The 13,316-nt window shown below is 44.4% G+C and overlaps 5 protein-coding genes across 5 annotated transcripts; 3 read left to right on the forward strand and 2 right to left on the reverse strand.

Moving 5' to 3' along the window:
- Nucleotides 1-654: 654 nt before the first annotated feature.
- Nucleotides 655-2,391, forward strand: O0I10_001189 (uncharacterized protein; the record flags this gene model as incomplete). Its single annotated transcript, XM_058481286.1, has 4 exons — nucleotides 655-945; nucleotides 1,009-1,805; nucleotides 1,877-2,088; nucleotides 2,153-2,391. 4 exons carry the CDS (start codon nucleotides 655-657, stop codon nucleotides 2,389-2,391), a joined length of 1,539 nt encoding a protein of 512 aa, XP_058347924.1.
- Nucleotides 2,392-2,601: 210 nt separating this feature from the next.
- On the reverse strand, nucleotides 2,602-4,905 carry O0I10_001190 (uncharacterized protein; the record flags this gene model as incomplete). Its single annotated transcript, XM_058481287.1, has 1 exon — nucleotides 2,602-4,905. The coding sequence occupies one exon, from the start codon at nucleotides 4,903-4,905 to the stop codon at nucleotides 2,602-2,604; it is 2,304 nt and encodes a 767-aa protein (XP_058347925.1).
- Nucleotides 4,906-5,169: 264 nt separating this feature from the next.
- Nucleotides 5,170-5,838, forward strand: O0I10_001191 (uncharacterized protein; the record flags this gene model as incomplete). The annotated part of the gene is made up of 1 exon (XM_058481288.1): nucleotides 5,170-5,838. One exon carries the CDS (start codon nucleotides 5,170-5,172, stop codon nucleotides 5,836-5,838), a length of 669 nt encoding a protein of 222 aa, XP_058347926.1.
- A 1,599-nt stretch (nucleotides 5,839-7,437) lies between these two features.
- Nucleotides 7,438-10,373, forward strand: O0I10_001192 (uncharacterized protein; the record flags this gene model as incomplete). Its single annotated transcript, XM_058481289.1, has 3 exons — nucleotides 7,438-7,561; nucleotides 7,643-10,186; nucleotides 10,246-10,373. 3 exons carry the CDS (start codon nucleotides 7,438-7,440, stop codon nucleotides 10,371-10,373), a joined length of 2,796 nt encoding a protein of 931 aa, XP_058347927.1.
- A 95-nt stretch (nucleotides 10,374-10,468) lies between these two features.
- O0I10_001193 (uncharacterized protein) lies at nucleotides 10,469-12,843 on the reverse strand (the record flags this gene model as incomplete). Its single annotated transcript, XM_058481290.1, has 3 exons — nucleotides 10,469-11,364; nucleotides 11,425-11,583; nucleotides 11,652-12,843. 3 exons carry the CDS (start codon nucleotides 12,841-12,843, stop codon nucleotides 10,469-10,471), a joined length of 2,247 nt encoding a protein of 748 aa, XP_058347928.1.
- Between the last annotated feature and the right edge of the window lie 473 nt (nucleotides 12,844-13,316).

Raw genomic sequence — 13,316 nt, forward strand, 5'->3', positions numbered from 1 at the left:
GTGAAAGTGGATACAACCATCCCCATGGTTACAAGTTTGGGTTCCTATTATGGGGTTATCGCGTGTGTTGCTATGTCAACGATCTCTTGGTATGACATCCGCCGAGGATACAGGTAAGCTAAGCGGGAAAAGGGTGCTCTTATGACACAAGCTCTCCTATCTTGATCGACTCGTTTTTACTTGGGAATATAGCAGCAGCAGTAGTAGTAGTGCGTGAGAAGGAGGGGATGAAGCGGCACACAACCCATACCATAGGGGAAATTTGCAAGGAAATTAGGGAATAAATCGCCGCATCCGGATACAAGTGTGAGAGTCTTTGGTATCAAACACACGATTCGATCACAACCCAAGAAGTAAGCAGCTGCCATGGTCAATGTGGGGTAAATGTGGGGAACACGTATAGAAATGTATTAGAAAGAAAGGGGGGGATCATGGGTGATCGTTATCATAATGCGAACAATAGGCACTTACACAAAGGACATCATCCACCCGAATCGGTCATCCTCATCAAGGCATACACACACACACACAAGAGGGCACAACCTACACACGATGGGCATAAAAGCAGCACATTTATCCAAAGCGAGGTACTTTTTTTTCTCACATTTCCCTTTTTCTCTTTTTCTTTTTCTGCATACAGCTCACCTGACAATAATGACAGAAAAGAAGGATCCCATCATGGATTTTGGATCCCTTGACAAAAAGGAAGCTCAAACCGAGGTAGTGGGTGATAGCAGCCGTATGGATCCTGAAGTCGCCAAATATGCATCAGGAGACATAATCGAGATTGACGATGAAACCGATCGACGGCTCAAAAAGAAGATATTTTATCGCATCCTACCCATCATGACCGTGTCCTACTTTCTCCAATCGCTTGACAAGGGAACCATCTCATTTTCATCCATCATGAACCTCCCAGAAGACATTGGTCTTGTAGACCAAGAGGTAAAGAGACCACCATCATTCATCATGTCAACGTTGATATTAACAAGACGTTGTTGTATATAGTATGCGTGGTTAACAACATGTATTTACATTGCTGTGCTTGTATTCGAATACCCCCTCAACTGGACCATCCAACGTGTACCGATAGCCAAGTTTCTCGCATTCAATATTTGTGCATGGAGTGCCGTGCTGGCATGTCACGCAGCGTGTAACAACTTTGTGAGTCTATTGGTGTGTCGTACATTATTGGGTATCTTTGAAGCAAGCTGCCAGCCGATTCTTGTGGTGTTGTCAGGCATGTGGTTCCGACGTGATGAGCAAAACCTGATTGTCACTATCTGGTACATGATGAATGGCTTTCAACAAATTGTGGGTGGTTTACTCGCCTATGCCTTTACCCATATCACCAGTGGCCCTCTTAAAAGTTGGCAAGCGCTCTTTTTGACCTATGGCTGCTTTTCATTCCTCTGGGGATTGGTGGTGCTGGTCTTCCTTCCCGATAGCCCAATGCGTGCAAAATGCTATTCAGAAGAAGATAAAAAGCTCATGGTCGAACGTGTACGATCCAACCGAACAGGCTTACAAAACAAGACGTTCCGCAAAGACCAATTTTATGAAGCTCTTTTCAAGGATCCTCAAATTTGGGCCTATGGTCTTACAGCCTTCTTTACAACATTGCCCACTTCTGGATTGGGAGCCTTTGCTAATATCATCATCACTGGCTTGGGTTTTAGCGTCCTTGATACTCAGCTGCTTGCCATGGTCCTGGGTGCATACATTATGTTTTGCCTCTTGTCTTCAAGCTATATCACCAAACGATGGGGCAATACTGTGCTGGTCATGATTGCCTATGTTGCACCGTAAGTTATTGTTATTGTTATTGTTATGATGATGGAGCAAGAACGATGTATTCATTTCTTTATGATCATAGTGCTATCGTTGGTACGGTGGTGCTCATGACGGTGGAAAACACTACACTAGCAACAAAGGCAGGCTTGTTGTTCAGCTATTACATTTGCTTGAGTTTTTGGGCTACATCAACGCTTTCCATCTCACTCCTCAGCCGAAATGTTGGTGGACAAACAAAAAAGAGCGTGGCGGTTGCTATCAATTTCATCTTTTGGGCAGCAGGGAATGCAGTTGGTAAGTAGAGGATTTGCTTTACTATTATTGGATGACTTATACATGCTTTGTCTACCCACAACAGGACCCCAAGTGTTTCGATCTCAGGATGCACCACGATACCTTCCAGGCTTTGCCGTGCATTTGGTATGCTATGCCATCTTGATTGTCATGTTGGCTTTGTTACGATGGCACTTTATCCGTCAAAATAGAAAGAAGGAAAGGTTCCTCGCTGAGCGCTCGGATGCAGTCGACGATAAAGGCGAGCATGGCTTTGATGATTTGACGGATATGCAAAATCCAAACTTCTTTTACATTTATTGATATCGTTACTTTTCCCTGTACACTGCCTGTAGTATAATAAACATGTATCATGATAATACCAGCTCATTCATAATAAGCTCACAAAGATAATTCATTGTATGCAAAGGGGTCATTGTTCACCGTGACACACGATGTAAACAATGATGCAACACTATTATTATCACGAGGTACGTGAACACAAGTTGATTTGATAAGCTATGTACACACAATTTATGCATTGACTTTATTGAATTCATTGACATACTTTGGAAATACGCCGGCGAAAATGTTCCAAAAGACTTCATTGCGCACGGGTTCAAACATGCCCAAGGTCAAATGTAATGGAGGTGACTTTTCTCGTTCAGCGCTGCTGGTAGGATCAATAGCGGACATGTCAACCACGGTGGCATTGTTATAATCCAATGGAGGAGGAAACACAGACTTTGGGCACCATTTCAAGCGTAATCTTGATATCAGCGACCCATTTGATTTGTTGGAGAATGAGGAGGCAAGAGAGGGTGCTCGCTTTAGCTCATCATTGTTGGTAGCCCTGTCAATGGCACAATGCAGATGCTGTTGCTTGGATGACCAAGGGATCTTCCAGGTGGTCGATACGTTTTGAGGATTGAGCGTGTTTCGTATGCGGGGTAATAGTATATCATCAAGATCTTTACGTGCACGATGCGATACATTGACCTGCAATGGTGCATCTTCAATAATGTAGGTGCGGTATAAATCGACAAATTCTTGAGCAATATCATCATCTTGAATGACCATGTCGTAGATGCCATCGTCCTCAGCAATCGTGGATATCAGTGTGCTGCCACCATGCTTAATGCTACCCTTGTTTTTAGAACTGCTTCCCGATAATCGATTCACAGTATGGATACAAGGTGGTGGCACGATGGTTATCATTGGATTGTTGGGCCCTCCTGCTGGTACTGATAACTCGTCATTGTTGTTGTTGTTATCACGATAATGAGCACGCTGTGGTGGAACAACGAGTGTAGCATTGGATGACATGCGCGTAAAGGAAGGTCGATGTAAAGGTGGCACCGATGTATCCGCCACATTCGAGAATGATAGTGAACGATGACGTTTGCAAAGCACCGATTTATGCAACTTGTCAACAAGCTTGAGATAGTGCTTGTAAAATACAACATTTTCCGAATCGAAATCTTGTATAGCAATCCGCATCAATTCTTCATTTGTATCGGGTGACTCGAGCAGATATTCAAGTGTTTCTGGTGTTTGTCGTAAACGTGTGATGCGATGGCGACGACGTATGGAGCGGCGGGTATTGTTACGTTCGTCGGTGTTGTTGTCATTGTTGGCGGTGTCTTGGAGATTGGATGATGATGATGCTAATGAGGGTGGTTGAGAACTGCCATCGAATGAATGTGTCTTTCCATGATGAATATGATGCCACCGAGATGAGAGACGCAAAAGAGGAATGACGATGGACATGATGTGGCTCGCAAGGATAAAGAAAATAAGCCAATTGCGTGGAGCAAAGTATGTTTTAAAGTACTCTCCCCAAGGCGTCACTATTGGGTCACCGAAAACTTCGTACCAAACAATAGTGAGGACAAAGCATGGGATGCCGACAGCAATGTCCACCATGATTTCATTGCGGATGCCATAGCTATCTTTGTACTTTCGTAAGCAGAAGGCAGTGATGGGTGCCACCAACACCAAAAAGAAGGCCGTGAATGAAATAACCACGTAGATCCCCCAAGCGCCTTCACATTCCATCACATTGGTGCGGAATCCACGTGCTTCAATCACTGCACAGACAACAACGATCACCATCAAGAATAAAAGATACACCGCCAGCGGACGTGATACGTTGAGGAGATGGCCATCCTTATTCTTCATGAACCACTTGTAATCCTTGTCATCGTGTAATGAGGGTGAACAACTCCCATCCGAATGATTGCTCGTCACACTAGCACCACTGCTGCTAATCAATACATCGCCTCCGAAACGAGCCTTGAGATCGTTAAGCCGAATCAAAAACCATAGTCGATATGCACGCCAAAAGAATGCAAAGAACCAGGTATAGAAACCGATACATACACCCCACAAGTACACCTCGCATGCGCTGTCGGTGTAGAAGGCTTGTGACATGAATACGGTTGTGCAAAACACCAAGTTGCCGACCGCACCCAGTGTTGTTCCAAAGATGCTTCTTTTGCGTAAAGAATTGCGTTTCCATCGATGGAGTAATTTCATACGTTGTAGTCGCCGTCGTTTTCGATTGGATGTGGTGGAGGGTGCTGTTGTAGCCGAGAGCATTGCATATTGGTAATAAGGTCGTTCGATGCCGGATGTTGCAAAGACAACAAACATGATGGTAGAGAAAACGACAAAGACGGCGTATACAATGCCAATCGAAAAGTAGACTCGAGCTGCGTGTATCATTCGACTATCCAGCATACAGTGCTCATAGGCAGCTGTCAGATTGCGTCCAAAGTGTTCTCTTAATTCATCCTCGTTGTTACAATTCCAAGAAGGTGAAAATGCATCAGTCATGATATACGCATGGTATTGTTGTGGGTGCTGTTCAAGGAAAAAAAGGGAAAGAGGGAAACTTGCATTGTGTCGGCCCTTTATTAAAAGATGTCCACTGCATGAAACCAAACCACAGAAAGTGCGCAGCTGTTCTCCGTTTAGGTTTGTCACCAAGTTTGGCATCTTTTTCTTTTATTCTTTTTTGCTTACATACGCAATACACTTGGCCTCTCACATTCCTCGTCCACAGGATCCCCAACCACGAAACCACATGGCCCGTGTGCAATGCCAAGCGATTCGTCATATGCCATTCACACCCTCTATCAACTGAAATGCCGTGTTGCTGCGGGTCAACGTCCCATTCTCACCCATGTCATGCGAGCTATCCAGTACGAGATCAACCATAACCATGACTACAATGCTGCCGAAGAGTTGTTCCGTGACTTACTCCTCATGCTGAATCTCGAACGCATTGACGACGGCGCCCATTCGTTGATATCATCACCTTTGGAGGACGACGCTTATTCTGTGAGGCGGTCAGTCTACTCGGAGTTGGATATTGCATGCTTTCAAAAGTCCATTGGCAAGTTGATACGTGCAGCACCACAACCGCGGATAGCTTTAAAGTATGTTTGTTACCTTTTTCAACTTGATCCACCAATGCGAAACGAGCGGATCGAGAATACTGCATTGATCGATGTGATTCGAGTCTATGCCCGTGCACGTGGTGAATACCTTGTCAAGGCTTTGGATTTCGTGGAAATTGGTGTCGAACGTGGCCTTGCTATCCCTCACAATACACGTATCAAACATCATCTCAACGACGACGCATTCCAAGTCGCTTGCCATCCCATCTTACGTCACAATCGCCTTCGCTTCTCTGATGATGGTACCATGATTATTCCTGTCGTTGAACATGCCCATGATATATACCGTCGGATGATTCAACAATAGCATCATCAACTCATTTGTATATATATAACAACTCTATCAGACCTATTATTTGCATATGCCTAAAGGAATAAATTAGCCATCTTCCATGTTATTATGAGATGTACAGAATGAAGGAACAACGACACGTGGTACTTTATTTTGCATAAAATAGGTGTAATGATGATGGGAAGAAAAAGAAAGATGACATTTATTGCATTATAACGGGTTTTATTGCTTGAATGGGGTATCTATTGTACGACGCTATCCCAGTTATTAACACGCAACCAAAATGCATCATGTTCATCTATCGCTTTGGTGACACCTCCACCCACATTTCAATCGTCACCATGACAACAGCATGGAGCCAATGAGCTTCTTACGTTAGGAAATCACCGATCTATAACAATGGCCGTGCGCGCTGTCGTTCATTTCATAGGCCGACGACGACGACGAGAATGGCTGTGTTACAAGGGCAAGCATTCTTGGCAGCTGACTTTTTTGGGGTAATAATACAATTACGATAGTCACCTTTTTGTGGAATCATCTGATGTTTCTTAAAAGAAAGAGGCTGGTGTTGTTTATTTGTAATGATGATAAAGCACATATCCACAAACACAGATGAAAAAACATTCACTGTGTGTATGTATACAAACAAAAAGAGAGTGAGGTGGGGGGAGAGAGAATGAAGGATGATGATTGAAGCTTGTATTGCGCGCACATGGTATAGCGTGTTGATCTTTGGGATATTCCGCAGTTTCCATTCATTTAGATATCCCATTAACCAAAGACACATGCCACATGGAAGAAAAAGAGAAAAACGCCAAGCCTGCTGATGGTATCATTACAAGCGAAGGGTCCCCCGTTTACCCGCAACAACAACAACCATGTCGTCAATTCTTTGCCAGCATGATCGGAGGGAGATTTATCAGGCAAGCTTGCGAAAAGTGGGTAAAAAAGTTTATAAAAAGTTGGAGGTTCGACAAAAGAGAACACAAGAAACCAAGTGGTGTCACGAATAAAGAGAGGTTATCATCCCACATGACGAGAGGATTATGAATCATTCCATACCATGCCATGTACTCTTGGACACTTGCACACGCATATTCATTGCTTGTGTTCACTGCAAAGTGAAACAAAATATAGTTTGGGGGTACATTGTAAGCAAGCAGGGGTAACAAAGGTGGGTGTTGTTGTTAATAGAATACCCTTTCTCCCCCCCCCTTTCCCCCCTTGCTTCCTCCATCCTTTTTTCCTTTGTGACAAAGCATCATTTGTAATGTCATGCAATGTAGTACTTTATGTTGACATTATTCTATCCTACTACTACTTCTTCAACTAGCAAGATGCTCTTTTAAGATGTGATGAGATGCATCGACAACGGCGACCCGATTGCTGAGATATACTACTACTCTATTCGGGATTTCGGAGGACTTTGACCGATAATGCAAATGTCTATACTCTATACCTGGTGCACGTTGTCCTTGCAGGCCCACCCAACAAGCTTTGCCATTTCCGAGGATTCGCTCACTTATGCGCCACAAGTCATTTTTAAATTAGGTTTCCCTCGTCTCTTTTTTTTCATCATCACACATTTTTCCCTTCTTTCTCGTCCACCATTTCATGCTCCATAGCTCTTCCATCGATATACAACGTACGCTGAGAAAGTTATTGTCCAGTGCACAACACTATGCAGCCGATGTATGCTTTGAATATCCTGATAACAACAATCTATGGGCTCATCGAGGTATGTTGTGCTCGTTTCCATGGCAGCCACATTGCGTTGCTGGTTACTAATGTTGGGGCTCCATTGCTTCTTCACCATTAGCGATAATCCTTGCTCGCGCACCCAAAGTCTTTATCTCTCAACACTTGCCTGAGTTATTACATGCACCCACCAATAGCAGCAACAGCAACAGCACCAGGGATGGACGTGTTGTTGTATACAAGAACCCTATTTTGCCTTATCGCACGCTTGCACCGCTATTGGAATTTTGGTACACGGCCGAGATTCAACCAACCGCCACCGCCACTGCCACTACTGAAGGATACGACCCGTCGTCATCATCACCCATACAATCCACCTTATCATTATCGAGTACACAAAGCAGCAGCAGCAGCAGTGCATCCTCGATGAGTGTGTCAACCGATGATGATGGAGATGAAATCCTCCGAGGGATTCGTGAGGAAGAACAGCTGCTTGGTACACCACTGCTGATGATGCCATCATGTGATAACCCACTTGTTGCGGTAAATCCACTGGATCAACTCGTGGCCGACATCACCCGCATGTACAAACATCAGCTTGCCGCTGATGTCACTATCCTTCTTTATGCTGCAGGCGTCTCCTCCTCTTTCAACAATGCCAGCAGTCGAAGTAGTACCATATCGGCTTGTGCAACAACCTCTTTTGCCGTACATCGTTGCATTCTCGCTGCCCAATCCTCTTATTTTCATGCCATGTTTTGCAAGGAATTTTGTGAAGCATCCAGCCCTGTCGTTTATTTACCAAGCGATGTATTTACACCTGATGCATTTCAAGTCATCCTCGATTACTACTATACGGGTCGTGTACAACTTGCTTTGAGGAATGATGATGATGACGATGACGAGGAGGGTGGTGGTGGTGGTGATACGACTACGACTACTACTACTACCAATACACAGCTCTCATTACTACCCACCCATGATGGACATCGATTGACACAAAAGATCCTTATGATGCGTATCTTCCAAGATGCATTCCGAGTAGCCGAGTACCTTGGCCAATACGAGACTGTGTGCCAGGCTCTGATGCAGGCAATGGCTGACATACTCAAACAATACAAGTGCACGTGTCGTGACTGTGCAGCTCTATTGCCATCCATGCTGTGGTTCGCCGATCGGTATGTCGCTGACCTGCGTGCACACATTATTTCATTATACACCGATCCAGCATATGCACTTGCCACATTATGGCCTGCTCATACATTTGGCGTATTGATTGAATCCAAACCAGCCTTGGCAAACGAGCTTGTGGAACGCATGAAAAGCACCAACATCAAAAAGCAGACGGCAATCCAAGTCCTTGAAGCCCTTCATCTTTGCCTTGCACGTGTACGCAATCCAACGGTGCGTGAGATTGTGGAGAAGCAGCTTGTGAATCATACGGTGCAAATGATATCCGATAATTTCGAGTTTTATTGTGTCGAGTATCCAATTCTTCTCTCATGTGTGGATGGCATTGCCGTGGGCTCCGTTGACTTTTTGGAGTTTTTATTAATGCAAGTCGTGCAGCATGGTATCAACGAACGCAACGCAGGCGGACTCTACCAAGGCATTGTGGGTGATCTTATTGGCCGACATCAAGAAATGGATGTTGATAGCGTCGTTGATAATGTCTTAATGGATGCACGTCAACAATGTATCGATTACATCGCCAAACACTGGAGCAGCATCAAATCTCAAGGTGGTTTTCGTGGTGTCGATAAGGAAATGATGCGTCGTCTTTCAGAGGATCTTGATGTCTCCTATCGAACTCTCACCAAACATACGCTGGATGCTGAAATTGCTTCCTTGTTCAGCTTCAAGTCACGTAAACGCAGCTTTGGTGATCTCAGAGGCCGTCGCAATAGTACATGCTCTAATGCAAGTAATGGAAGTTCGGGTGGTGGTGGATATCATTCACGGCGTCGTTTATCCTTGCTCAGTCTCAGAAGTCGACGCTCACATGAAAGTTTGGCACCTGTTCATCGCACCATTTCAACACCTTCTCCAAGCAAATTCCCCAACCTTATACCATCACGTTCTTTACCCACCAGATCATCATCAGCATCTCGTTCTTCAACTACAACATCATCAACGACCAACAACAATAATGCCACCAATAGCCATCATTATCAACAAGCTGACAAATCATCACCTGACATGTCACAATGCTCCATTTCTTCCGCAGCTCTCATTGACGCATTGCTACCCATTGAATCAGCTTCGCCATCATCAGCAAATAGTCGACGTAGTATGAGCAACAATAGCATCAAGAATGGATCCTCTCAACCTACGACTAGCAACACGGGTGCTGGTCGACCCACACGCCTCCGTTTTGAATTACCAAAAATACCACAGCGTCCTATTGTTGCACCCAATCGACTCGTCTTGCAGAAAAAATCAGAAAAGAAAAAAAAGAAACGAAGCCGATCCCCCTTACGTTACTACCGCTTTGGATTTGGATATGACAGCAGTGACGAAGATGAAGATTTGCCACAAGTCCCAGTATTGGGTGCTCGAGTAAGACTATTACGTCGTCCATTACCCATGACAGGCACCATCAAGTTCATTGGCCCTGTACATTTTGCAAGAGGTATTTATGTCGGGATCGAATTGGAAAGTCGATGTAAGTATACATACATTGTACATGATGCATTAGAATGATCGATTAATTTTACCATATAGTGGGTAGCCATGATGGAACATTGGAAGGACATCGCTACTTTAGTACCAATCAACAACGAGGCACATTTTGCAAGTTGGACGATTTCAAGATCATCTCGCTTCCTGCATCAGCAGCATCATCTGCATAGTTTGTTATGTGTGTATATATATATAGATAACCTTCTCAACATGTGTTTATATTATAAAGAGTATATTACTTTGCATACTATCGACAATGAAAACGCTAATCTGATGATGTTAAAACGGCTGCATACACCAATTGCTGTGGTCCACCATTTCCACCAGCGACCTTGAATGTCTCAAACTTGGGTGTAGCACCATTGATCTTGCAAGCAGGAGGAGTGGATGGCGTGTTGCCTCGCGTAAACAAATACTGACCACAGCCAACATACACGGTATGTTTTCGGGTATTGTCTTTATGGAAGGTGAGTTCAACCCCTTCCTTGCAGTCTTTGTTGCAAGGAGAAAGGGAGGTGATCTCGGCACCAGGTACAATGTGGCTATTGGATCCAAGGAAGGTAACTTGATTTTCCTCCGTATTCTCTTGCTTGGGTAGGTGCATGAACGTCTTTGTCTCATGCTCTTTAAGGTTGATACGAGAACCAGGGTGATAAAAGAGTGGTGTCGTTTTGTGACGGAAAAATCCAATCAAAGACGTGCGTTTGGTCATGTGCATTTCATTGTCGGTAGCAAACAACAGCTGATCTTTGCTGCAGGATGGCAATGTCACTGACACATCATCATCCGACAAATTGGCAAATACGGTATAAGCACGACCTTCGTATTCAAATTGAATGCGGTATACTGTTGGCTGGATTTCACGCACGCATTTCACCTTGGCAACCACTTTGGGGAAGGTCGCTCGGTATAAAAGGTGTTCATCTTTACCATAGTCACCCACATTGTCGGATGAAAACACAAGGGCACCAAGAATGTTGTTCAATACCGACAACGTATATCGCTCCTCGGGATTAAGTTTGTTCTTGTTGTCACGTAAAATGATCACATCAGGGTCGTTACCAAACATGCGATCGGACATTGTCCATCGGTTCAAGGTTGATGTAAGCGAATTGGCTGTTGATACACGTTCACGCACATGCAAGTACTTGAGCTTGCTATCTACAAGCCATACCATGGTTGATACAAAAAGTATATGCTTTGATAGGAAAAGACACTTACCTTCCCACCATGGGGCAACATCTGAACCAACACGACAATAATCTGCATTACGCCATGCACATGCCAATGGCACACCACAGCCTAATAGCAAGCGATCGTTGCCTGTCAAATCACGCACCAGCTGCATAGCATCCCACATGATCTCGCCACGTGATTTACCTATGTATGAATATCAAAATGCATATATGAATAAAAGCGTGGCATAGTAACAGCTTACTCATACTTACCCAATCGTGGTATCATTGCAGCAGCAAACAAAAAGTCGAGCTTGACCATGCCAAATCCCCATTCTCGTAGGACTGTATCAAAGACACGTTTAAGATGTGCACGTGCCTCCTCATTGTACATGTCAAGTGCATAGAAACCACCCCAATTGGGTCCAGCAACAACGGGTTTCTCAGTGGCTGGATCTTTGATAAGCCATTCAGGATGTTCAGCAGCGAGCTTGCTATTAAATGCCACTGCATACGGTGCGAGCCATAATCCAGGGGTGTAACCAGCTTCTTTAACCTTGGCTACAATGGGCTTGAGACCATTGGGGAACTTGTCATTGACCAAGAGCCAATCGCCAACAGCATTTTGAAATCCATCATCAATTTGAAAGATCTGGAGTCGATACTTGTGTTCTTGTAACGCCTGCAAGTTGCGTAGCACAATGTCCTCACTCACATCACCATAGTAGTTGTACCACGAAGTCCATCCGATGACATGTTGTGTTTGCTGTTTTACACGCCTGTCGGTAAAGTAACTTGCATAAGCGTCCCACAATGTACCAGCATCACGCCCCTTGCTCATCAACAATCGCACCAAATCGATCGATTGGTTGCTATCCACGTGCTTCCCCACGATATCCTTGTAGATCGAGAACCCATTGCTGGTGAAATCGGCCTTGAGATAGGTGTACCCAAGATTCTCTGTAAGGGATCCATAAAAGTAGAGCGTCTCGTCGTCATCGTCTTTTTTACGCAAATGCGTGTAGGTGCTCGAATGAATATGACCCGTTTCACCTGAGTGTTGGAAAAAGTCATAGTCGCCTTGTAAGTTATACTGGGTCAAATAGGCTACGGTGGATCGAATGGGTGCAATCCGGTCTTCAGCTCCCAGCTCACGTGCTTGACTCCAGCTCTGAAATCCATTGGCAAGCATTCGCATCTCCTTGAGATCCACCGTGGTTTTGTATTTGCTTTCAAAATGAAGCAACTCGAGAGGTTTGAGTGCCTTGACTTGGATTGATAAAATCTTGCTATCGTCATTGTTGTCGGTGGTTGTGGTGCTGACATGGATGTCGTCATTCAAAAACGGCTGATCAGGCCGCAAAGCAATGTCCTTAAGCTCAACACGATACTCTCGTCCATTACGATACGCGATATCAATATGTGCAACCGTGGTGTCAACCAAAGGGGCGGATTCAATGGTCATTGTCCAATAATGAAAAAAAGGTTGAAGAAAAGAAAAGGAGAAAAGAAGGCTCTTTTTTACTTTACAATAACCACCACCAACCCATCAGGCTGCTTTGTACTCTAACGCTGCTTGCACTCTCTGTTTCATGGTCGTTACACAAATATGCAAGCAGGTGCAGGATATGATGAGAGAGCTAGCTTGTGTCGTTAGATCATTTTTTTTCTACATGTCCATGAGAAAAAAATACATAAGGATCACCACGCATGCATATATGCAACCCGCGGCGATACGACACAATGGGTTTTAATAAACCACTTGACCCAAAAAGATGTTACATAGGATACGATCAGAGTGAGAAAAAAGTACTCCATATTCCGCTTTGTCCATGATCAATCGGTGTATCATCATTATTGTTGTTTAGTTACACCCCATAAATTTTGGCTGCAGTGCTCTCGAGTGCCGCGATTTTGCAAACCTCACGAACGATTCTT

This window comes from Lichtheimia ornata (assembly GCF_029851405.1).
Source record: "Lichtheimia ornata isolate CBS 291.66 chromosome Unknown scaffold00003, whole genome shotgun sequence".
Classification (NCBI taxonomy): Eukaryota; Fungi; Mucoromycota; class Mucoromycetes; order Mucorales; family Lichtheimiaceae; genus Lichtheimia; species Lichtheimia ornata.